General features: G+C 41.4%; 1 protein-coding gene across 1 annotated transcript in view; it reads left to right on the forward strand.

Moving 5' to 3' along the window:
* Positions 1-24,523, forward strand: part of PDE6D (phosphodiesterase 6D) — a 33,986-nt gene extending 9,463 nt beyond the window's left edge. Inside the window, exons 2-5 of the mRNA XM_032697349.1 lie at positions 17,225-17,313; positions 20,487-20,612; positions 21,414-21,519; positions 23,897-24,523. Of these exons, the coding sequence (XP_032553240.1) occupies positions 17,225-17,313; positions 20,487-20,612; positions 21,414-21,519; positions 23,897-23,978 (403 nt within the window). The 3' untranslated portion in view covers positions 23,979-24,523. The remainder of the gene's footprint in view (positions 1-17,224; positions 17,314-20,486; positions 20,613-21,413; positions 21,520-23,896) is intronic.
* The last annotated feature ends 906 nt before the right edge of the window (positions 24,524-25,429 follow it).

Here is a 25,429-nt window from a genome sequence, read left to right on the forward strand (position 1 = left end):
TGCATATAAAGTTCACACTTTGAAACACCAAAATAATATTTTATAAACATAATATTTCTATCAGCTGTGTGTAACTGTAGCTTTTCAATAACTAATTTTTTATAATTTTCTTATTATTAATACCTGTATTGAAAGAATCAACTTACAAACTACAGCTAATTGTGTTTATACATGCTGGTTTTTTTCACAGCAGAAATAAGATATTCCATTGCTTGAGCTGAAAAATATATTAATAGATTTTGATTAAAATTATAAAAATCTGACTTAATGTACTCTGAAAATTTAGCAGCTACAAGCTTGTTAAAATAATAAAATTTAAAACTTAGTATAAACACTACCATAGATTTTATTAGCAATGACAGCTATAAGAGCTGCTTGGAAGCAGTGCAGAGGAATAGAGGTCATTGATTTTTTTTGTCATTTCAGTGGAGGTTTCATTACTGTGTCCCCACAATAATGTTTTTCATCTGAATTCCAGTGCATGCTAAAGCAGAGAGATGCTGGTTTGGGCACAGACTCTCCATCTCCAAGAGGTCATGATGATCACAGTCACATGCTCAGAGTTTCAGATCAATATATTTCACATTAGTAAATCTGTAGAGCTTGATTAAAGTACAGCATTCAGAACAAAATGATGGTATTTTACCTACTCTCAACTAGTTTGAAACTGAATCGTTTCCTTGTACTTTCCGTGTTTTGCTGTACTGCATTTCCAAAAAACTCACTCTCTTTTCAAACTACCATACTGTTGAACACTGTAGAATGTTGGGATGGTAAATTGTCAAGTCCCTAATCCACACTGCAAATTGAAGCACTTCTCATATTCGAGTAGGTTCCTAAAAAAAGCACAATAATTCTGATATGGAGTCCTTGTTTTTTGAGAGTTCTGCTTCAATCTGCATAAATCCCCCTTTATTCCTCCTCTCTGCCTCCGCTTTCAGCAGCCTCGGGTCCATTTACAAGATTAGTTTCCTCGTGCAGCTGCCAATCATTCCCTCCTGGCTGTATTTTCATTTTGTTTTGATTCTCCACTTGGTCTGTATTCTCTAAGTTTTCCTCCCTTCCTTAAAAGAGACAAGATGATGAACTTGTTTTCCTTGAATAATCTTAGTCCTGTCAGTTTTAAGTGGAAAACCAAAAATTGTTTGATCTGTATTGCAGCATGTGGTCCTGCCTGCATAGTACTCCAGAGATAGAACTACTTCAGTGTCTCAGATCCATGACTTTTTTTCCTCTTATCCCTTTGATAACTTCGTCTGATTCTCACTGTGGTCTTTTCCTGTGAGTATAGAGGACCACTGATATTCACCTAAGTATTCACACCTTTACTGACTCTCTAGCTTGGCATTGAGGGTGTTCACAGTAATTTTGTGCCAGCTGGTGCCTCAAAAAATAACTTGCATTGTGGATGCTCTTCTTGTTTAATCCAGGAGCCCCTGGCTGTAAGGGTTGTACAGTTTGCAAGGGTTAAGAATGCACACTTCTCATGCACACACAGCCCAAGTTAAAAAAAACAACAAACAAAACTGAAGTATTTGTAGCCCCAGTGAAATTCAGGCCAGTACTATCCACAGGGATTGTGCATCCAAGGAACTGTTTAAGTTAATGCCAGGAAAACAGTGACTTGTTCCCTCGCTGTGCCATGTCAGCAAATAGGAGATTGGCATTTGTCATTGTGGACTTAATGAAAGTGCTTGTTGTAGCTGTTTCTCTGGCTGATTTGAATTTTTATTTTGTTTATTAGGTGTAGAGTGTGAGTGCCAGGGCAAAATGCTGTTTTATATCAAATCTCAATAAGATTAAATCCCCTTGCGGTTCTCTAATTAATTTCAAGGATACTGAGTTGCTTTCCCAGAGAACTTGCGGTGATCTGTAGATGTGTCCCAGGTTACAGAACAGCTCTGGATTGAAACAGCAGGGGATGTGCTCTGTGTGAGATATTGTGGGGCAGTTAAAGGTGCAGATGTTCAAACAAGGCATCAGGTGCTTTGAGTGAACCACCTTTAGTAGAACAGAGTGACTTCTGCTTTCCCAGCTCCAGCGTCACATCCCTGCCGGAGCAGGTCCGCTGAGCACACCTGTGAGACTGAACAAAGCAGCAGGTCTGTTTTCAGCCAGTATTTCCTCTGCTGCAATAGTTAGTTTTCACTCTTGTCATAAACACAAATCCTTACAGACTAATTAACAGACCTACTGCAGCAGTAGCACTTGTTCCCTGAAGGCTGCAAGTGGCATTTGCTTTCAAAACTACATAAAGAGGATCTTCTCAGGATTTAATTCATTTTTGTCTTTTTTTAGCATTACTTGTGAGAGAGGGCATATGAGCCCACCTGGAAAAGGAAGTTCAGTTGTCTGGCCTATTTTTCTGAATAGCACACAGAGCTGTAATCCCACCCTGAGGGAATACACAGCATCTTTATGCCAACTGGCTTGGTCAATATGGAGCTTGTCGGTGCCAGGAGTTTTTGAACAGATGTAGCTACACAGTGTAAATGTACTGCCCTGAGATAAAGCACTGTGTGTACTTTTCTTCCCCAGTGTCATAGAAGAGGTGGCTGTGTTGTTGCAAAAAGCTCTAGTCTAGATAAACCACACGGTTTATATGCTTAAAATTTACTCCAATTTAACTATTTCTGCTTGATTTCCCACCGTGCATACCGTTGTCCCTGGATGAGTGTATCCAGTTCCAAGTTACTTCAAACCTTTGGAATTGGACTGTCTGATGCAGAGTAAGAACATTCAGGCAAAGGTTAAATAAGGAATAGTTAGCTCAACTCTAAATTCACTCTGTGCTTTTGTCTGGATTGAGTCCCATGCACTGACAAACTCCTAGTTAATTCAGTTGCCAGAGAAAGGTACTGTTTAAAAGTTAACATTGTGTTGATAAGGGGTTTTTAGGCAGAATCAGTGTGTGAATGCAGAGAAATCCAGTGCCTGACCTTTTGTTTGTACCTTCTCTTGAGACTGCTAGCAAGAATCTTTGAGTGCTCCTGTTACAGTTGATTTTGGTGGTGTGAACACCTGCCTATTAACAATTAGAATAAAACTCACGAGCTCATTTCCTGGAAGGCGGGAGCGATCAGACGTAATTACTGCAGGCTTTATTGATCTGATGGGGATTTGGAGGGCCAGCAGACAGCCTCAGGTTTCCATGGCTAAATAAAAATCCCTGAGTCTCTGAAGTCCTTTGCACAAATGAATTCTTCCCCTTTTACAGACCTTTCTGAAATTGAGACACGTCTGTCTGAAGACTGAGCTACAGATTTTCCCCGAAAGTTTTTGCGAATGGTCTTTTTTCAATAGTGATTTTTTTTTACTTTGTTCTGTAGAGGTGGAAGCCTCACTTGACAGTAACACTGAAATCTCCCCTGACCTAGTTTCTGTTCTCGGCAGCACAAGTTAAAGTATGCTTTTGAGCACAGTTTTGTTTCTGCTCTTTCCCGATTCCCTGGAAGAGCAAGAGACAAAAGCAAAAGCCAAACAAAAGCAACTTTATCAGAAACACAAAAAGTCAAGGGCAGGACTTTCTCTCTGGGGACTACTTATCTGTCCCTTATGCAAAAGAGGTGGGTGAACAGCTCTTCATACGAAAGATGCCTGCTTTCATGTACCAGACATTCACCATTTATGTAAGATTGCTGGAGAACAACAAGCTACCACCTGAGTTCCTTAAAATTTTGGCTCTTGAAGACTTTTGTGGTATCTGCAATAGCTTGTATATCGAGAGTTAAGGGTATCTGCCCTCCTGTGCATGAGAGGGATATTTTAAGGGCCAGCTCAGAACAGGATCTCTCCCCAGTGATAGTACAGTGCTTGTAGCCTCTTCCAGTCTTTGGGCAGAAGTAAGAAGTCTTTCACATGTGCAAAATCTGTACTCCTCAACTTTGCCCTGGTCAGTCTTTCTGCTGTAGAGGATTTTAGAAAGTGACAGTCCCTCCCAGTTGCTAGATTTGATGCTCAAGGACCTGTGTCACAGTCCTTGCCAATATGGCTCTATGTTTCAACTTGTCATGTCAAACACAAAGTTTGGGATTTTTTTTGTTTGGATTTTGTTGTTTAATGAGGACTGAGAAAAAGGATTTCACTAAAAGATGGATTATATATTTGTTCTTTGTGGAATATTTTTTACCAACTAATTTTTAAGTAAACAGTATCCACCTGAGAGAGGTAACTAAGCTGGCAGGACTGTGTCCTGCTAACACTCTAATCACCTAATTAGTGTTAATTTATGGCAGTACAGGAGTGATTGACAGGAGGCTTTACAAACAGAGATGTCTGGGTAGTACATACATCTCATATATGTGAACTATGTGGTGCTGATCTTTGGCATGGGCAGCAGTCCAAAGGAATGGTAGTATGAAGAACCAGATATTGTTGAACTGCTGGACATCCAGTGATGCTACTGTACTGTACCTTTTTTATCCTTGGAAATGGAACAAATAACGGTTCTCTACAGAGAGGAAGCCCAGTGGAGTTGGTTGGAATTCAGGCACAAAGAATCCAGAAGAATTTTTCCACTATTGAGGATGAAAGCATAGTAAAATAGTGGGTTTTGAAATAGAGCTCTTTTGGATTAATAAGGGAATCCTTTATGCAAAATATTACTGTAATTGCAGGCTCATATTCTGATTGCCTTATCAGGGGAGATGCATCCTCAATGGCATCTTTGTTTGTCTTACAATGGAAAGAGATAGAAAATAAGCAATTAAAACAGAGTCATTGAAATGCCACAAATCTGAGCATTCAGCTATGCACTTCTAGCTAAGATTGTTGGTTAGTTTTTCTATTAAAAAAAAATTGCTGCTGTCTGTACTTGCTTTGTAGTGTGGCCAGACTACTGACAAGAGATAAATTTTCTCTTTTTGTTTCAACTGTGATCTTCTTTTCTCTCTTCCTGCTTCTCATCCTAGCACAGTCTCTTATGAATGTGCACATAGAAATGAGAGGTTAATTATCTCTGTTGTGTTCTTGGGATCCTTGTTATTCCAATGAACCTTGTAAAGAAACGCTAAAGAATCTGGTACTGCTAATTTCAAAAATAGGTGGACTTTTCTCTCAATGTATATCAGCTGATATTCTGGTAGTGAATAGTGTATTTATCGAGCTTTATGAAAATGAAAAACAAACCCCTTGGTCCCTAGCTTGTGGTCTAAGTGCCACCTAGGCATGGGCAAGTCCATCATTTAATTCATATCTCCCAGGAACAGAAAATCCCCTGGGGAAAATCAGCAGACATCTTTTATATAGCGATAAGGAAATATATTTTCGAAAGGAAATGGCTTGGGTTTATCCTGTAATACCTGCTCATAACAGCAGTCTAGTATTAGTGGAAGATTAACATTATTCAGTCATTTAAATGTCAAATCTCTATGGCAAACCAGCACAGATTTTGTGTTAAATCTCAAAGACTCTTGCTTTCTAGCTGTGTGTGTGTGTCTGTGTGTCGCTTAATCTCCCTGGCCAGTATAGAGGATGTTGTGATCTCCTCATTAAAGACGTCACACTGAGAAGATTGGAGTAGAGGAATAAATAGAACAAGTGTTAGAAAACCAAGCAGCTCATCTTGGTTGAACTAAAATGCACTCCACACAAACTACCTTCCCCATAGATTTGTTTCTCCTAGTAAGATTCAGTTCCCATTTTGCAGAGTGTCATGCCAGCTCATCTGAGGTTCTTCTAAGTATATTTGCATCCTTTTCTGAAATGTTTTACCTCTCTGTGTAACTCAGTAGCCAATATTTTTTACAAGTTATTCCTCTGGTGGAGATAACAGATAAGGGCAATGGCTCCCAGAGAGCAAAGAGGCTCAAAACTTCACTGCTGATGTTCAGTAGGGAGCTTGAGCACTTCTGGGCTGGCAGTCTGCAGGCCTGTCTTGTTGTCCTTATCCTGTATTCCTGGCCTGTGCAGGCTGATTCTGTCTTACCAGGTGCCAGGGATACAGTCACAGTGTCACTGCTGACAGATCTGCACTTTAACCTGTGTGGAGCAATAGGGCTGTCAGATGTTCAGACACCCTTCACACATAGAGGAGATCCAGCAAAACAAATACACATTTCTGCATGGCATTTTGTGAAAGGAAGGATGGCAGCCTGATGGTTAGGAGTTCAACTACTACAGGTAGATGTCTAAGATTTGAAAGATTTCCCACTGAAATGTTAAATTGTCTGTGCTAACAGATTGCATAAAAAGAATTAAGAGAAAAATGAGTCCTTGCCCATTCTCAGCTGGATCTGGTGAGGCTGGAACTACTGGAAACTTTTTCTAGCAAATTAAGGTAGGAAAAGCTTATTGCTGGAACTTACTGTTTTTTTCAGAAGTTTTTTATTCCAGGACTGTGCATAGACTTTGTCCTACTCTGATCTCAAAAGATTCTGAAAGAATATAATAAAAAAAAGGGAAACAAGGCAAGATGCAACAGGGTGGACATTTCCACACAGTGACTGCCTGCTTCCAGTCCAACTCTGGGAAGCTTCAATGGATATGGAAACAACTAATCCCAAAGTATAGTTCATTACAATACAGTGTAAGGGAATATCTCAGTGTTATGAGTCCATTTGTGGACCCTTGTAATAGAGCTGCTCTGGTGACATTCAGTTTGGAAGCACCACTCTGCCTAGCACAGAGAGTTTACTTTTAGTGTTTTAACCAGACAGCTTCAAGACTTGACCCCTGACACCCTGTGTTCAAGGAATCTGAATCTGAGGGGGCTGATGGAGTGAGGTGGTACCAGGCTGTTTGGACTTACTTCAGCAAAATATGTTTATATTGGTTCATCTCTTAGGAGTCCTTTAGACAGTCATCTCTGAATGTCATTCTGTGCAAAATGGATGGTCCCTTTGTACAAATGGAGCCTGCCTGTCCCTGCCAGCAGTGAACAGCCATAGCATTTGTCCCAAGACTTTGTCCTTTCAGATTTACTGCTGACTGCCTTTTGCAAAATTATTGCTGCAGTTCCCAGAGCTGGCAGTTTTGAGGACAGTTTGAACACATGAAATGTATTCTGTGTTTCCACTCACTCACTGGGCTCCCCCTTCACACCCATTGAAATGCTGTGGAAAGAAACGGTGTATATTAGAGGATGTTAGAAACCTTGTGTCAGGGGCATCACTAATTTTTAAAGTGGTGGAGACTTTTTAACTAAGGTGGCTACTTGCTTTAAATGGGCAAAGAAACAACCTGTGTTATTAAGTGCGACCCATACATGGACTTCATTGAAGCACTTTGAGCTCAAAATATACTTGAGTGTCCAGACTTGAAAAGGAAGAGGGAATGAAGAATTTTCACAGGAACTCTGGTTGAATTAGTATGAACCAAGACAGGAACAAATGTGGTATTTTCCCCCATGACTTTCCTATTTTATATTTTTGGTGGTTTTATGTTGTCTTAAAGAACAAGAATATTATTGATAAGTTTCAGAGGTTTAAACATTTTTCTAGCTTAGAACCATTTTGCTTCTATTGTCAGAGCTAATACAGCCATTTTGCTGTCCTGCTTGAAAACACCATTTCAGACACTAAAAAGTCCTTCTAATTCTGCAAGCAGTCCTCATTATTTCCTTCCTGCTCCCCACTTCCATTAGTAATGCTTGGCAGTGATTCAGAATCACCCTGCTTTTGAGACAAGGTGACTGAGAAACCACCAAAAGCAAGAGAAACACGGAGTGAAGGGAACCACTGGCACCCACCCCACAGCATGATTGCAGCAATCTGTGCTTCTGCAGTCACTCCAAGATACAGTAAGAGTTTCCATCAGCCAGGGAGCACAGTTCCTGGCTGCTTAAAGGGAGAGGCAGTTTGTCTGTTGAAGCACAAGTCTTGAAGCCAAACACCTCCTGAGACATCTTTCCTTTTCTCTTACTGATTCATTGTGTCGCTGTGGGCAAGTCTTCGTGCTGATTTCCCGGTCTCTGCAATGGGCAGTTATTAAAAAGCTACTTTGAGAACACGATTTGAAGTTTTTGAAGCACAGTGTAATGCCAGGAATGGTTTAAGTTATTAATCACTGAGCTGTAGTGTATTGCTTATTCAGTGGGACATCCTGTCTCTAGTTAATTGATGGGTTTGCCTCCTGTCTGGGGTAGCCCAAGGCAGATGACAGTGACAGTGTGAAGCTGTGCAGATGGGTAGCACAGTTCATGCAAAAGCCAAATCTCTCATCAATTTCCAATCTTCAGATCTGTGCATAGAAGTACATGATGTAGTAATTATAAATTGCATATTATTCTAAAATACATTGAACTGATAAATCAGTGGATTATCAGAAGTGGTCTTTGGAGCTCGGTAAGCTGGTGTGCTAGAGAGCTCTGTGAGGAGAGACGTGAAGTGAAGGAGAGAAAAAAGAAATTAAACATTAATGGGGAAAAAAGCACATAGTCACAAGATAAGCAGTGGCAGTTGGAAGTCATTGAGGCTTTTTGTGTTGTCAGTTGCTTATTTTACCAGGGGGACACTTTCAGCCCGAAATATTGCTTGGAGTTCAGAGGATGGATAAACGGAACAGCGGGGGGACCTGCTGATGCTCAGCTTTGCCATTCTCAATAAACATCACTTTGCTCAATAGAGAAATTATTGCAGAGGCCTTCGAGGAACAAAGGCATTGACTGGCCCCAAGCAGTGCTGATAAAACTGCCTCTTTAGAGCCTTTTAGGTTTGCTTTTTCTCCACTTTTCACACAAGGCTACAGGTCATTCAAGTGAAACTATATGAAAATGCCAGCTAAGCAGCCATGTTTATCCCATTTAAAAATTTGATCAAAGCAGTCTTTGTTCCTCTGCTCAGGTCTGTGCCCTGTCAGTATGGGGAAGTGTGAGGATCCTTTTAGACATGTAAAAAAAAATCCAATCCTCCAGTGTTGCAAAAATGACATGAGATCAAGCCAAGCTTTCTTTTATAAGCAAGCCAATATAATGCATATTTTAAAACAACTGAATAATTGTATAAAATAAAGGGGCATATCAAGGTTTAAGATACCTAATTCCATTAAAACTAATTTTGTGACATGACTGTTGTGACATCCTGCATTTCAACTCTGTTAAAGAACAATGGGCCATAACAATTTACAGGGAGGTAAATTCCTCTGAGGGTTTCTGGTTGCAACCTTATCTATGAAAATGAAGTTATTCACCAGACCCCCTAGATTGTTTCCATGAAAATCCCTCTCGTTCACTTTTTGCTGAGAACCTTGAAATTTTACCATAATAGTTCATCTGTGATTAAATGACTGAATGTTCTGAAGTAGTTAAGACAAAATTGTTTCAATCGCTGAATCACTTTCAGCATTCACTTGCAGAGAGGAAAATTGATGTGCTAAAATTAAAAAGTGGACAAACTTATTCCAAATTGGTTTGGGGTTTAAAGAATTTAACTTAATTTTAAGCATTCTGGATGTGGCTCCTCAAGCTGTCCTGTAACCTGTCTCACCTTTTGATACAGATGAGGCATCTTCTATAAGGAGGTTCCACTGGATTATGTTTCAATTGTATTTTCAGTTTCCCTTGTATATGTGCTGTGTCTATTAGCTTTCTCCTTAGTTACATTTAGTTTTCTTCTTTCCATTGAGCTACAGGCAACCCACTTTAAAATTGCGTCCTGATAAAGCCCTATGGATTTTAAAGGTCACATTCTTCTCCTGGATGAATACATCATTCCCATTGATTCACCTGCTGTTACTGCAAACTCAGAGTATTACTGATGACATTAATTATGGTAATATTCAAAGGGCTCTTAGCATGAGCTCAGGCTTTTCTAACATGCTAATTTTTGAGATCCATTTAAAAATGCTGGGAAGACAGGGAGGAGTTGGCTGTTATTGCTTTGGAAAAGAGAATATAATTTTCTCTGTGCAATCTGAGATGGTCCTGCAAGCAATGATGAGTTTTTCTAAGTTATTGATTGTTTTACTACCTAGGTTGTAAACCAATCTCCAGATGCAATCTTATGTTGTTTTTCCTGCTAAGGCATTGGTATAAAGGAATTCTGTCAAGGCTATTCAGAGAAGCCAAAGAAAAGCCTAAAAAACACAGGCAGCAGAAAGCAGCATAAAACCACTACATTGCTTCAGCTTGCTTTTATTTGGTACTATTTGGCACAAAATGGTTCTAGAAACCATTTTAACATCTATTTCTAGAGGAAACAAAGCACATTTCTAATGGTAGCAAACAAAGCACTTCCACAGATCTGGCACGGATCAGTTTGCTCCCCCTGACAGGAACCCATCCCGTAAGCCAGTGATTTGTGTGTAGATTTGATTTGGAGCTTATTCCCACTTTAATGTTGTGTTCATTGTACCACAAGTGCATTTTGGGATTTACTTTAAATTTTGTTGTTAGGGATCTCAAATCTTACCCCAAAGTAAGTGGGGCTTTTTTTTAGAACTTAGAAGTGGTTAGTCTTTTTGGGTTGAGCTTAGTTCCCAGAGAAGTACCTTGCATGTGCTCTGGAAGCCTTGTCTTGTGGCCTTTGCTGGATGTCAGGGTAACAGGGCAGTTTCCTCATCTTCTGCAGGCAGGAGCTGTTCAGGAGTGTCACATGTTGCTTTTGTCTGAAGAAATCAAAGGTTACTTGCAAATGCCTAAATTGGTTCCTAATACTCAGCAGTGACAAAAATTGCTGGAATTTCTAAGAGTTAAGCTTTTACAACACTAGACTCATCTGGACAGAGATATAAACCTTGAAGCAATAATGTCTACATCCCTTGTTCAACTGTTTGCAAACTACTGTAATTTATTCTTTTTTTACCTTTTCCCCTCCTGATGACCCTTAGCTTCATCTACAGTTACGGACATTAGGTCTGTAACTCCTTCCTTCAAACTGTACATCCATTTGTTTCTTGCTCCTTTCGTTTGAGGAAGAGAGGAGAAGAGAGGAGAAGTTGGTGAAATGGAAGCCTGGCTTAGTTTGCAGTATTGCAAAACACATTCTCCCACCCAGCCTGCCCATGCCAGACACTTCTTCCAGATTCTAGGAGCTCTCCATCTTTACTGAGTTTTACAAAGTACCTACTTTTATTAAGACTACTATAGCTGTCACCAATTCTGGTTTAAATATGTAAGATTTTGAGATATTTTGCTCTGAATATTTACAGACAGTTAACTGACAACAGTGAAAATTAAATGTAAACTAACTTAAAGCAAACTCTGTGCCTTATTTTGTTACCTGATGTCACCAGGATGCTATAGAATAGTGTGTTAACTGTTCATTTTGATTAAAATAGTGAATAGTATCATTTTCTATTACAGTTAAGGTAAGATTGACATGATATGCAGTAACTTGTTGACTGTCTTTCCAAATATGGGCCGAGAGCAGCCTTATCCAGCACTGTCTGATGGATGTTAGCTGAAAATGTGTTGTGGTGATACCAGATCTGTGTAAACACATCTGCACACAAAGGTGTAAGGCAGAAAGTATAAAGGGAAGTTCGAAGTATACAAGTGTATGATATTGTGTTGATCTTTTTGCTGTGATGCTGTAGCTGTTAAATATATCCTTCTGATTACATAATTTGCTGTGAAATGACTTTGTTGGTTGCTGAGGATTTTTGCTGCATTTTGTCATGTGATTTGCATTAATCTGTGGATCTCCCTGGCTTCTGTTGCACAGCAATTTGTTCTGTGCAGGAGACTTTAAAAGCAGGCTCTTTTACAGCAAGTACAGGAGTGTCAGGAGTGCTTTGAAGGGATAATTGGCTTCCTTCCATTTGAGGATTTAATAGAGCACCTTTGCAGTCCCCAGCACCTCCCATCATTTGGAGAAGCACAGTAACCCATATCTTGTGCGTCACTCCAGGAAAGTTGGTTTATAATAGGGGAGTTTTTAAAAAGCCCTGCTTTTGTAAGAGCTGTCATAGCATGTTTTCTGTCTAATCTGGAACTCAAGAGAGTGTGCTGCTGTCTGAAAGCAGGGAAAGTTGACAGTGCTATACCCAAAGGCTCCAGTAATGTTTGAGGAATAGCTTCCAGTTGGAGTGTTTGCTTTGGTATTCCTGTTACTACACAGAATGAATGGATGCTCATTCAATAGATAGGATTTTGCACTGAATTTCGTCCTTAGGCTGGGAGGACAGTTTCCTTTTCTCTTAACACACTGCCAGCATGTGTGCTTGTGGTTTATTAAACACCAAACAGCAGCATTTCTCTTGAGTGTGAACAGAGTGAATTCAAGAGCCTGATCGAGCAAAATGTCTGTGCATATGCTTAAATTTAAGCACACAATTAGGAGTTCTGTGGAAGAGGGATTTGGGAGTTGTAATAAAAAGTGAGATTAGAGATTGGAAAGATTAGAGGATGAATGGCATGAGTGGAGGAGAAGCATATAAGGCCATTTGGGTGGTCTACTTAGTAATCCTGTAGTTTGGTAGTTATTTTGGGTAATTTATATTGGTCCTTACTCCTCAGACTGTATTTAAACAACTGAGATGCAAATATTCCTTTGGGAAAATATGTCTGATATAAATATGACCCCTGAAGGTTGCTCTTTACTTACCTGCTCACCCGTGTCATGACTGCCCGGTTGTGTCTGCTTTACATGACCAACAGTGTAAAATCAGGAGTGAAAGTTGATCAGTCCAGGTCAGAGGCTTTTTTGGGTCTTCAGCAGAGATGTAAGTCTGAATTGGTCAGGGCTTTCAGCTCCACTTTCTTTCTGTCATTTGTCCCATAGGACAAGTCTCTTAATGTTGCATTTCATGTGGGAAAAAAAAAAAGCTGGCAAAGATCATGAAACACCTTCTTTCTGGGAGGGGTTATGAACATTAGGCTTACTTTTATTATGAATTATAAGAGTGCAGCAGTTCCTAAGGTTTTAGAATGGTGTAGACAGCAAGGAATAAAATGAAAAATGGATCATTTTAACAGAAGAAATGACACCTACTGTTTGCTGCAGCCCGAGATATTCAAGAAGTGCTAAACATTACACCATATCAGTAACAGTCAAGGGTATTGAGGCAAAACTTCTTTTAACTTTATACTACTTCAGTGATTACTTTTGTTTGTACTCTTTCTTCCTTCAAGGTTACTCTTAATTACAAGTGTGGTAATACAAGGGAATCTTTTGCAATGCTAAAGCACTGAAAGATAAGGATGTACATTTCGATTTGTTTGAACAAAGTGATCTCTGTGACAGATACAAAAAAGAAAGAATTTCTGTTCTGACATCAGAGGTATTCAAGACAGCAAAATTTGGACTTAGAAATGCACAAACCATTTCCCTTCATCAGGCTAAGCAAAGTAGGTCTGTGAGGAAGCTAATTCATGTCATGTATATAAAGCAAGTCGAATTCCAGCTACTACAAAGCTTTTATGTAAGACTTTGCTGACCCAATAGGTGGTGGAATATAAATAGATCAACAGAACACCCTTCCTTCTGCTGTTCTGCCTAATCCTTTCTTGCCTTCAGGATTGAAGAGCATTTGATCTATTGAGTCTTAAATCAGACATTGTTTCCAAAATAACCACCAAAACCACCAAAATCCAGGTGAATGAAAATTTATAAGAGTGTTCTTGTGACTGAGAGTGATAAACTGAATTAGAAGTACTCTATTGTCCTTCCTTTTCCCCCCACATATACTAACAAAGCTGTAACTGCCTGGCTTTCTACTTGCTCTTCTTAGCTATGCCTGCCAGGTGGCTTGACATGAGCCTCTTCAAAAAGAGTAATTGTATTAAACCAATATTAATTTACTTTCTCCTTTTCAACAATGCTTAAAATGCCCTCTTCATCCTGCCTGCAGATCTCCGGTGCTGCTCAGGAATGGAGCACTCTTTATTTTTAGTAACAATATCTCTCATGCTGAGGTGGAAGAATCTTAAACCAATTAAACACATTAGAAGATAATAGTGTGTGTGGGTTTGGTTCAAGATCTCCATTTTCCTCACTCGGGGGTATGTCCTAGTAGCAGCCTTTCTATCCAAGATGACAGAAATAGTGTGATAAGCTGCTAACTAGGTAAGAAGTACAGCTGCTGCTTTGTCAGGTATTCCCTTGTCAAGAAATCACTTATGATGGGTTCTGCCTCTTTTTAATCCCATTACAGTTAAGTTTTATAAATTATCTCAGTTTTGACTTAGGATTTTTTTCAGATACCTGTGTCTTTTTAAACATAGATTTTTTTTAAAAAAAGAATTAACCTCTTGTGCATGAAGTGGTTTTTTCCAATAGAAGAAGATTGTGTGTGTGTGTGCTTTTAACATCTAATGATTTATTCTTCCCTTTTAATAAAGCTCAGTTATTGGGAAAAAACCTGTTAACTGGCTTGAGTATTCTAATCCCTTAAAATATGCCTGGGTCCACATGTTTCAGTTTTGTGCATACACTCTGATTAGCAGGTTGATTTCATTTTTTTCATTTGCAGAAGTTGGAAAAGCACGTCCTGAACCATCACATGCACCTGACAAGGCCGGAAAGCCTTTGGCTGACACCAAACCTGTATTCATTTGATGTGGAATTTACACAGGTTGGCCCTATTCAGATTGTTTAAATACAAGATATTTTCTAGGAACTGTGACATGCATTGCTGCATGCATAAGGCAGGCTCTCATCAGGAGGGTATAGCCTTGAGCTTTTTATTTACTCTTCATCTTTAATTTGACAGAATACAAAGCATGGGGCAGGGTGTCCTGCATGGATTTACTTTTTACAGTGGAACATCAATACAAAATAAAGCCAGATAGCACTTTATAGAAGTCTAACACCCCAAATGTTAACATGTCTAGCATTGTTCAGTATGGCAACGTAAGTTGTATCACCTTTCTTGGTCTGGATTGAGAGTCAAATCCTGATAGGGAGAAGTGACAGAGGTCAGCAGTCTACAGTAGTGTTTTCTCTCTCCAGAAATAGTAGGTCACTAACACTTTATAACTGTGGATTTCTAGTAAGGATAATAATTAAGCTGTCAGGCTACTTCTCTCTCAAGGGCACTCCTAATATAATACTTTTGAAAATGGTAAATGTGATTTCAGTGTGCTCCAAAAATTGGTAAGGGAAGAGGGACAGGAAGGCAAGGCAATTCATGTCAAGGAAAAAGGAATAGTCCATTAGTTAGAGTATTGATACAGCAATTGGGAGGCTGGATCAGTTCCTATGCAGAGCTGGGTTTGCTGTTCTGGTTAGTGCTTCATCTCCAGCTCAGAGGAACTTGTCTGCTGCCCAGTTCGGCACTACACGGCCAGTGCCCAAACCTGTGAGCTCATAACTCCCACTGGTATTGATAGTGAACAAATTCAAGTAAATACTTGTGAGGATCATTATTTTTGGAGGTAGCAGGTTTTTGATACTCAAGTGCCCAATTTGCTAAATTACTGTACAGCTAATAGTGAAGAGTGTTTGCATCACAGAGTGTCGTGAAGATAAATGAGTTTGTCAGTGAGATGCTCACATTGTCTCATTTGTTATTTTCTCCTCGTACATGGCATTTGATAGATGGCACACTGCTTTCTATGCAAATAGCTTCACCCTGGCTAGTTTGTATGTTTGTCCATGGGAAGATGTATGGAAAAATGGTGGATTTTTTTGGACATTTTAAATTACGGTTGGGGCAGTTCCATCCTGCAGGTTGTGTTGGCTGAGGACTTGGGGTTTTCCAGATAGCATCACGTGAAGTGCCCGGCCCTGCTGCAGGTTCTTCTTGCCATTCTGCTACTCATTTTCTCTCTCTGACTTGCGTGCCAGCCCCCATCTCCCTTGGGTTGCTAGCTGGGGAGAGAGCTCCACTTTCCAGCTTTCTGCCAGGATATGGAGGATGATGCTATTTGTCTTCTCCCCCTTTCATTTTTGCCTTAATCCCAGAAAAAGTGTTATGTGTTTTAGAACAGGCCTAGAAGGACATGAGCAGGCTGCCCCACGCTCCCTCTTCCCGTGCTCCAAGTTGTTGCTAAGTTGTGTGTAAACAGACCCTGTGCACACATTCCCTCCTGTCCTTTCAGTGGGACGTGGAAAGTCTGACCAGGCCTCAGGAAGGGAAAGAATCCTCACATCTGTGTGAAGCGACCATTTTCCCTTCCTTCCTCCACACACGTAATTTTAAAACAAATGTTGCCCTGTAATGCAAAATTTGCTAAAGCATCTGTTTCTTCCCAGGAGCTCTGGAAAAATGTGATCAATGTGACGAGTTTGTGTGAGTCTGCCTGGAAACTGTGTGTGTTAGAGGATGAGTTCAACATGCAAATTTCTGACAGCTCCTATTTATACCCACGTCAAGGTCCATATTGTCCCTCTGCTGCTTCTCTGCCTCCTCAGTCAGTCCCTTGAGCAGTTGGTCCAGGAAGTACTGAGTACAAGGGGTGTGCTGCTGAAAACCAGCCCAGGGGAACTCCTGGAAAGGCGCTGGTTTGTGTGGGCTCGTCTCAGAGATCCTGCTCTGGTCAGTCTCTGGTGTTTACACTGGTGAATCCCCGGAGCCTCCCTGGTGAGCTACAGAGCAGGAGGGCAGGAGGCTTAAGGATGGGTCTGTCCCCATTCAGGATGGCATCAGGCAGGTGTGCAGGCTCCTTGTTCTGAGGTGTTGATGTCTGAATTATCCTATGGGAAAGACTTTTCAAAAGTGTGCTTAAGATCGTTGTTAATTGCCCCTTTGGAAATACAAGTATTTCCTACTTGCCTGTAACTTTAATGACTAACTCACTGATTTGGGATTTTTGAAAGCTGGCACAGCCTCATTGCTGAGAGTGAAAAGAGAAGATCTCTCTCTGCTTAGCTCTTAGCAGCTGAAGAATTCCCATGAGTGGCAGTTACAGGGTCAACAGCAATAGAACAACCTGTGATATTAATATTTTGTAGGCTAAGAAAATGAGCTCGATTGGATGTTACTCTTTTTATAACATTTTATAGGAAGCACTCCTTTTTCTAGCATTTTTCAAATGCTGGAGAACAACAATTGTTTGTGTAGAATTATCTGTTATTGTTAGCAATGCTCTTGCTTCTCTGCAGCTCAGTGGCACTGCCTTTATCCTCTAGAAGGAACGAAAAATGATAAATGAGATTAACAAGCTTCAGTCTGAAGTGAAAACTAAATCTGTGGCTATACAACTCTTGTTGAATTCATTCTGCTCAGGGGTTGGTTTGTTCATTCGTTTTCTAGGAAAAAGCATCCCTTTTCCTTGGCCTCCTGAGAATCGGAAAACAAGATTGAAACTCAGCTGGAGTAGCCTATTTCAGAGCTTAGCAAAGAATACTGCACGCAGCATTTAGGGGTGTAGATGGCTTGTTTTCCTTATTTGCTTCCCAATCAGAAATTGGATGAACCTTCGGGATGCAGAAACAGGGAAGATCCTCTGGCAAGGAACAGAAGATCTGTCTGTACCTGGAGTGGAGCATGAAGGTACTGTGTGACTTTATTGTGCATCTTGGGGCTGGGTGGTGCTGCATTTCTGGGTCACCTGAGGTACAAACATACCCCTACCCTGAAGGACAGATGTCATCTTTGGGCCAGTCATATCACCTCACTGTGTCTCAGATTTTCCTCACATATTAAAAAGGAACCCTCATCTCCATCAGAGGAGCCTGGGGAATTAATTAAAACATACTCTGGCCTGAGATTAATGCCCATTGTACAAGGAATTGTTTAGACCTTATCTAGTGTGCAGTTCACTCATCCATCTAGAAGATGGATGACTGCAAACTGTACCAGATGCAGAGGAGAGCTATTAGGAGAAGCCACTGAAAAGATTATGGATGGGAGGATAGTCTTCCTTTGGAGAACAGAGGAAAGAAGCCATTCTTGTATGGCTTAGCAAGAAAAGAAAGCTGAGGTGGATAGATTATGTTCAATAAATTGGCTGAGAAAGGCGAGAGGCATCCAGCAAAGGGGGATAATCTGACTGTGAGTTAAAAGAAGGTGTGAGGAAATGCAGTTCTGGTACAGTCCTGCAACAGAACCAATGAGGGCAGTCAGAATAATTGTTTTAAAATGAAGGCCATGTGTGTCTTAAAGTCATTATATAGTACTTTTGTGTGTGTGCATGTTTTGTGGCTATTCAGGGCAAATCACAGTCTAGACATAGCAAACAAAGAACCAAATATATAGCAGAGTGAATAAAATGTATTTCCTTTAAACAGAACTTCTATTTGCTTTTTAAGCATGACTTCTATTTGATTTAAGTACAGATTTCTTTATAAAATGAACTCTTAAGTTTCAAATCATGATACTGTATTACTGCCTTAACTTACTATTACCACTTAGATGAAATAAAAACAATATTAATGTGGTATTGGATTGCTGCCGAAGCCTTAACATTAAGCTGCCTTAAGTAGTGAAAATCACTGCCTGAGCACCTGAAACTGGAATTAATCATCTAAACCAGCTTCTGACAGCAGGAGCTTTTCCCGTCAACTCAATTTAGTGACAGGGCATTCAAAACTGGGAGGCAATTTGGGAGATGCAAATCTGTGAAGTTTAGTTTCTTCCAATATGCAAGCAGATCTTGGAGTAAGCTGCTGAGGTGTAGCACTTACAGAATCCCGTGTTGTTCCCAGTCACCACAGCCAGCTTTCATTCGTGAAATACAAATAGTCCTTTCATGGTTTAAGCAAAGTTGTAGTCTGAAATGTAAAATCAGTTTGGCTAAGACAGCTTGCTTTCTTATGTCTCAGTAGTTAAGGTAGCTTCATTAAACTGTATGAAAACATAATTATATGGATATTTTAATTGAATTGCAGTTTCTAACTAAGTACAGTTGGACCCAAAATGACTTGCTTGATAAATAAGAAATGTATCATTTCTAATCTAATCAGCATAAAGCATCTGACTAAATGTATGTTAGCTATGTAAGTGCTTAAATAAATGTGCAGGTGTAGAATATGCTCAAGTTAACAAAAAGCAGTAGTAAATTTAGGATTAAGTCTATGCTTACCTGCATTCCAGAACGTCTTAAAATGGACCTAACTGATAAGAATCAAACTTCTTTCCTTCCTGTCTTTTTAATAGAAAAAAGGAAAAATAAAAGTAAAATGAGTTTTAAGTAAATAATTTCAATTAAAATTTTCTGCTTGATGGTATAAATATGAATTAAAATCTCTTAAATAAGTTATTTAAAGACTACACAGTGCTCCTTGTATTCAAAGTAATCCTTTATTTTGTAGTTTTACAATATTAAAGCAGACACACTCAGCAATCTGTCTTGGGGATGAAAGAAATGTAATTACTAAATTGCAGAATAGTTTTAATGAGCCATTTTACACTTAGCTGCAGAAGGACATTTATCATAACAGACTGTAGTCTGTACTTGTGAGTAAAGGATGGTGCCATGCAGATTTCTATGCTGAAAAAAAAGAACCCTAAAAATAATTAGAGAGCTTTTACATTTAACACTCTTCCCTTACACTTTTAATTTCTTCTTTTGTCTTTTTTTTTTTCTAACCAACTGTGGGCTGTGTGCTTCTTCATGGGATAGGATGCTGCCTTACATTCCCTAACCCTCTAGCTCCTGAGATTGGTTTCATATCAAGGTCCTACTCCATTAAACTGCTCTATGTTAGATGGATTTACCTGGGGTTTGGTAGACTCTTCTTTTTATTAAACACCAACCTGCTCTCTGTTCATGGATGTTTTGATATGCTTTCCATTTAGGAACAGTTTGGCTCATAAAGCACATGCCAGCTGTATTCCCTCCCCTCTTTATTTCTAATAAATTTACATGAAACATTCTCTAACATGCAGGAAGGATTATGCACAATCACACCAGTGAAACACGACAGGCTTGGGAGGTTTTTACTATATTGACTCTCCACCATATTCTCCTGATTAGGACCTTTCAGCATATTAATCAGTGCTCCCAAACTGTCCCTTCTCTTACTCCTCCACTTCTACAAGAAAATAATTTTGTGAAATATCTACAATGTACAGTTTGCCACTTGGTGTCTCACCCACTGCAAGGGCCCAGAAACCTGGATTGCCAAATTGCTCTCTTAAACTCTCTGGTGTGGTCCCAGCTTTACAGCCTGAGGAGGTCTCAGTGTGTCAGGAACAGGCATTTTGTGTACTTCTGCAGGACAACTTCCCAGAGCTCTGAGGTGGCTCAGGAAGTGCTGCTGGGCTGAGAAACACCCATTTGTGGTTCTCTGGGGATGCACAGTGTGAAAGGGAAGGAGAAGTGGGAAGGGCTCACAGGTTTGGTGTGCTAAGCAGCCCTTTGGCTGTCTGTGATCTTCAGCACACTTCCTAAGGTAAAAATTTAAGTTGCATCTCATATTTCAACTTGAAAAATTATGGGGTTTAGTAACAAACAACTGAACCAGGAGACTGAGAGATCAGTGTTGTATCCCTGGTTCTGTCCCAAGTTTAAAATTCCTGGCTCTGGGCAAGGTGTTAACCTGTTTGCATCTTGGATTTCACTCTTGCAAATGTAAAAACAAAGTTCTTTGTGTTTGCATTTCTCCTGCTGCTATGATCTTGTACTAGCACTAATCATTATTTCAAAGTACAGAATAATAGTATCTGCAGCAGCCGGGCTTGTTTTATTGTGTCCAAATAATGCTTCTTTATCTGTTTTACAGCTCGAGTTCCTAAAAAAATCCTGAAATGCAAAGCAGTGTCTCGGGAGTTAAACTTTTCCTCAGCGGAACAAATGGAAAAATTCCGACTGGAACAGAAAGTTTATTTCAAAGGGCAGTGTCTAGAAGGTATGGATGTGCTCTGTGTGCTGCAGCACAGGGACTGACCCAGTGTGGTGGGGATTAGAGAAACTAAAATGGGTTGGACAGGGTGATTTTAATTTTTCAGAGTATACTGAAGCACTCATCTTGTCAGGACTAATGGGCCACAGTATTAGGGATTGCTTTTCATAAGTGTGTTAACACTTTGTTATGTAAGCAAAAAAGCTGGGTAATCATGCCTCAGGGCATAAATCCACCACAAGCTGCCTGAGGCAAGGAAACAGGTTATTTCAGAGTCCCCTATTACTGGAATTCCTGCCTCTTCCTCAGAGTGCTGGCCACTGCCAGGCTGGAGCCTCTGGTTTACCTGGGCTATGGCAGTGCCACCACCTTTTTTTGCCTCTGACTCCATGTCTGACCCTGCTGACTCTTAATCTGGGCTGGAGGAGGGGCAGATAAAACATCGATCCCTGTGTCTTCTGGGCAACCAGTTGCACACTTAATCTCAACTGGATCTGAGGGATGTCTGCAAGGGGAGGAGTGTGGTTTCCCTGTTCCCAGTTAGGTGTGATGAAATTTCCACTGAATGCTAAGGAAGTGGTGTAACCTAATCAGTACCATCAGCTATTATAGAAAGGGAGTATCTGCTCTAAGAGGAGGGCAGGGTTCAGTGCAGCTTAAACTGTACAAAGTAATTTAAATGTAAAATGTTGGCAACACAGCAGGACAGTTTAGGGAGTTCCCCAGCCTGTTGGATGAAAAGCAAAAGGACCATTTGTGGATTTTATCGTCTCTCAAATGCCTCTGGATCTTCTTTTTACTTTGCAGAATGGTTCTTTGAATTCGGTTTTGTGATTCCTAACTCCACAAACACTTGGCAGTCCTTGATAGAGGCAGCACCTGAATCACAGATGATGCCAGCTAATGTTTTAACGTGAGTGCCTTGGCCTTGCAGAATCTGAGAGCAGGCAAAGCAAAAGCAGTGTGTGGCATTTCCTTGGGGGCCACCGTGGGAACGAGGAGAGGGAACTGCTACCAACTCTGAATCACCTCACAACTGTTAGTTGTTGAGAGATAAAAGAGGCTAAGCTAACCTCATTACCTTCCTTCCCATAGGTCCAATTTGCATTAATATAGTAGTAAAGGTTTGGAGAAAGTGGAACTGATCCTTTTTAGAGTTGCTTAATTTTTTTGAAAGGGGAACCATGAAAGGATTTAAAAATGTTTTCCGGCTTAATACCCCTTACATCCAGGTTTAAAAATAACCCAGCAGATGTCTGGGCCATTTTCAAGTCAGCTATTGATCACTGACTCTTGTCCAAGATGGTTTTATTTGTGCAATATATCACCTGTAGTAGCTCCTCTAGTATTTGTTTCATCATTGTACCATTCTGCTGAGCTTTGTGTCTCTAAATTGGCTTATACACCATGCATTTAGTCACACAGAGTTGTATCTGGGGCTAAAACTCTCTTAACAGGTAGGAAACAGTCATTTTAGAGGCACCTGTAGTAAGATTCACACACCTTCCTCAGGAAGGTCTCCTCCTGGCTGCTCTTCACACAAGGACTCCTGAGCAGGTCAGTGATCCCTCAGATGTGTCACAGGAACACATGCTGGGCATTGCCCTGAGTATAAGCAGCAGGGCTCCAGCCTGGTTGGGATGATGGAAAAGGCTCCTGGAGGGAGGCCCCTGGGAAGGGTAACCACCCTCTCTGCAGTGCTAGATGGGTGCTGGCAGGCACACAGGGAGCACACTGCCAGCACAGACAGAAGGGTTTGGGAATCCCGCTGCCAACAAGAGGCAGACCGGGAGCAGCAGGCTCACTGCAAGGTCACTGTGTCCTCTGGAAGACCTCCCTCTCCAGCATTTTCCCTCTGGCTCCCTGTCTGGAGGAAAGCCAGTTGCATAGAGAAGACACCGGGATGGGAACTACCATCACTGATTTCCACTCCCAGCACGTTCCAAGAGAGGGTGGACTCAGGGGAGCATCAGTGTTCCAACAGTGCTCCTGGCACAGCCTGCTCAGAACCTCAGAGGTGCTGCACACCTCAGCTCCCAGAGCTGGTGGCTGTCAGTCGGTACAGGAGAAGCCAGATTTGGGAGTCAGAGTAAAGAAACAAGCACACCTGACAAGTTGGTTTTGATCATCTCAGGAAATCAAGACATCCTCAGGACTGGGAATCAAGAGAGTCCAGTTCTCAAGTGACCTTGAGGATTTTCCCATGTCCCATTCTTTCCCTGAAGTATGTCCACTTGTAGTGGGCAGCCGAGATCTCTCTTCTGTTCAATGGAGATGTCCTAAAGTAATTTTTGAGGCTTTTCACTAGAACCCCCAGCCCAAAGAAATCCAAAGGGAGATTTGTGGCCCTAAGAAATCAGCCCTTTTCAGCTGCCAGGACTTGGAGATCCCCTCACTTTCTTGTATTCCCAAAGACCTCATGTTTCTCTCAGTGTTCCCATGGCAGGAGACAATGGAGATGTGATACTTGGTGCTAATCAAGGCACTGCACCAAGAGTTCCCAGGATGACTGAGTATCAGATCGAGAACATTCCCTGACATTTGAGTTCCAGCACAATCCATACCACAGCAAAATCCTTACACTCAGCAGGTGCAGCTTTCCCAGTGTTACACCAAGAGCCACAGTGGAGGTGGAGCTGCTGCTTTGGTGTTCAAGAGCCACGTTATTTAGACATGGTCAGATCACACTGCTCAGGTGTCCAGGTGTTGTAACGGTCTCAAAAGTTCTTTCTTTTGTCTACCAAAATCTCCAAAGTCAGCAAGTTAAATCCTCAGAGCTTCTGTCACACCCAAATCCACATTTCCACTGCAGTTTGTATAAAATATGCTTGCATGTTTGTATTTAAGTACTTCTTGAGGGAAATGACATGTTAAATTGGGTGATGTAGCTTGCTCAGCACTAGAGGACAGAGATGGGGAATAAAAAAAGAATTCCCATTGGTTTTCACAATTCCTGCAGGAGAGAGGGGCCTTGAAGGTGCTGGGGCTGCTAGTTTATTTTTAGCAATAGGAGTGAGCAGAAGTTTGCTGTCTGAGCACTCTGCAGCCTGAGCAGTACTGTGCCCAGAGAGGGGATGATAAGGGGGGGATGGATGGAGGGAACATTCCGCATAGGAATGTGCTTGGGAGATCCTTCAGTCCTGACTGACCCAGGACACAGTGCTCGCTGCACTGTTGTGGGGTGGGTAAGGTGTGAGCCCAGGCTTGTGGGAATGTGGAGAGGAGCAGTTGTTGTCCACTGTCTGTTTGTCCTTCTAACGCCTCTCCTTTCTCCTCCTTTCCTCCCACAGTGGTAATGTTATTATAGAAACCAAATTCTATGATGACGATCTTCTCGTAAGCACTTCCAGAGTGAGACTTTTCTACGTTTGAGATGGGGCTTTTTGGAGCTGTTTTAGTTTTCCTCCATGCAGTTCTTGGTGCAGAACCCCCCGACTATCCAGTGGAAGACACTCCCGTAGGCGGTGACCCTGGGGACCAGCTCAACGTGGGTTGTGACCTTTGCCCATCAGTTATTTTGCTTTCTCCTCTGACAAGACCAGACCAAACCCTCAGAGACGGGGCCATCTGCTCAGAGATGCCCTGGGGAAGAGAGGCTGTCTCTGAACACGGGCAAACGATTGGTCATGCAGAACCAATACTGTAAATTATGTTAGTCTCATCCTTTCTACTTTTCTGGACCCTGGTATAATCTCCCATTTCCACTCACACCAAACTCTCAATGCTTTTCTTTTGGGATTAAGTTAACCTTTTCATTTTTCTCATGTTGTAGGTTTTTATCCTTTTGCTGGATTTCTGTGTAACTGGTCCACACATCCTCTTACCTTGAACTTGTAAAATAGACTGTGATATCACCTAATGTAATTAAAACAAATTTCTCAATTAAAACATTCCTACCGTCCAAAGAAGGGAAGAAATGTTAGTTCTGTGTGTTTTCCTTTCTGTTACAAAAATGCTTCTCAGTGGGCACAAGCTCCCATCACTCAAGCCAGCAGCACAGGGCTTTCCACAGCCCTGCCTCTTCCATAGCCCCCATATCCTGGTTAAATTTCTCTTCCTCCAGCTGGCCACGTTGGAAAGGTGTCCTGACTGCTCTGACCAAGGCTTCTCCTTGGCCTCCCCTCTGTCTGTTAATCCCTTGTGGCATTTTGTCCCTTTGTCACCAGTTTTCAAGCAGCACCACACACTGTTCTGCTGTTTGAAGTGCCTGGGGACACTCAAAGCCCTCTGGAAAACCTGTGTTCCCCTGAGGTCACCACCGGCAGTCCCATGCTGGGCTGAGCTCCCTGGAGCTCCACTGGGGCTGCAGTTGATGACACCAACAATCCCCACGTGTGTGAGGCTTTAATGACACAGCAGCAGTTTTGCTGTGACAGATTCTTCCAGCCCTGCTTTCCTCTGTCATTTGTAACCAGCTCTAGCACATGGACATTGTGGGAAGGGGCATCTCCAGCTTCTGCTCCTAAACATCCAGACAGCTCTATGATCCCTCAACGCCTTGGTCAGCCTGTCCTGTGCCTGGGCTTGAGTTTCTCGGGAGTCACAGGGACATAAAAGGCATCATTTCAGACCCTGGGTTCAGCCCCTGGGTGTAGTTGGGAGAGATACAGTATAAATATTTTTTAGGGGGATTGAAGCTGGACCACTAATTCTCACTAGCCACTGTAGCAGCTTTCTCATGAGCCTCACTGATGGATCTCAGCCTGTGGCACTCACAGGGCAGAGTCTTGGCAGCAGCATGAACCATCCTGGGCCAGCCTTCAAACAAAGACATCAACTGCAACTGCACCCAGCATGAATGACACCCAGTGAGGGTGGTACCT

Source organism: Chiroxiphia lanceolata, chromosome 10 (assembly GCF_009829145.1).
Source record: "Chiroxiphia lanceolata isolate bChiLan1 chromosome 10, bChiLan1.pri, whole genome shotgun sequence".
Lineage (NCBI taxonomy): Eukaryota > Metazoa > Chordata > Aves > Passeriformes > Pipridae > Chiroxiphia > Chiroxiphia lanceolata.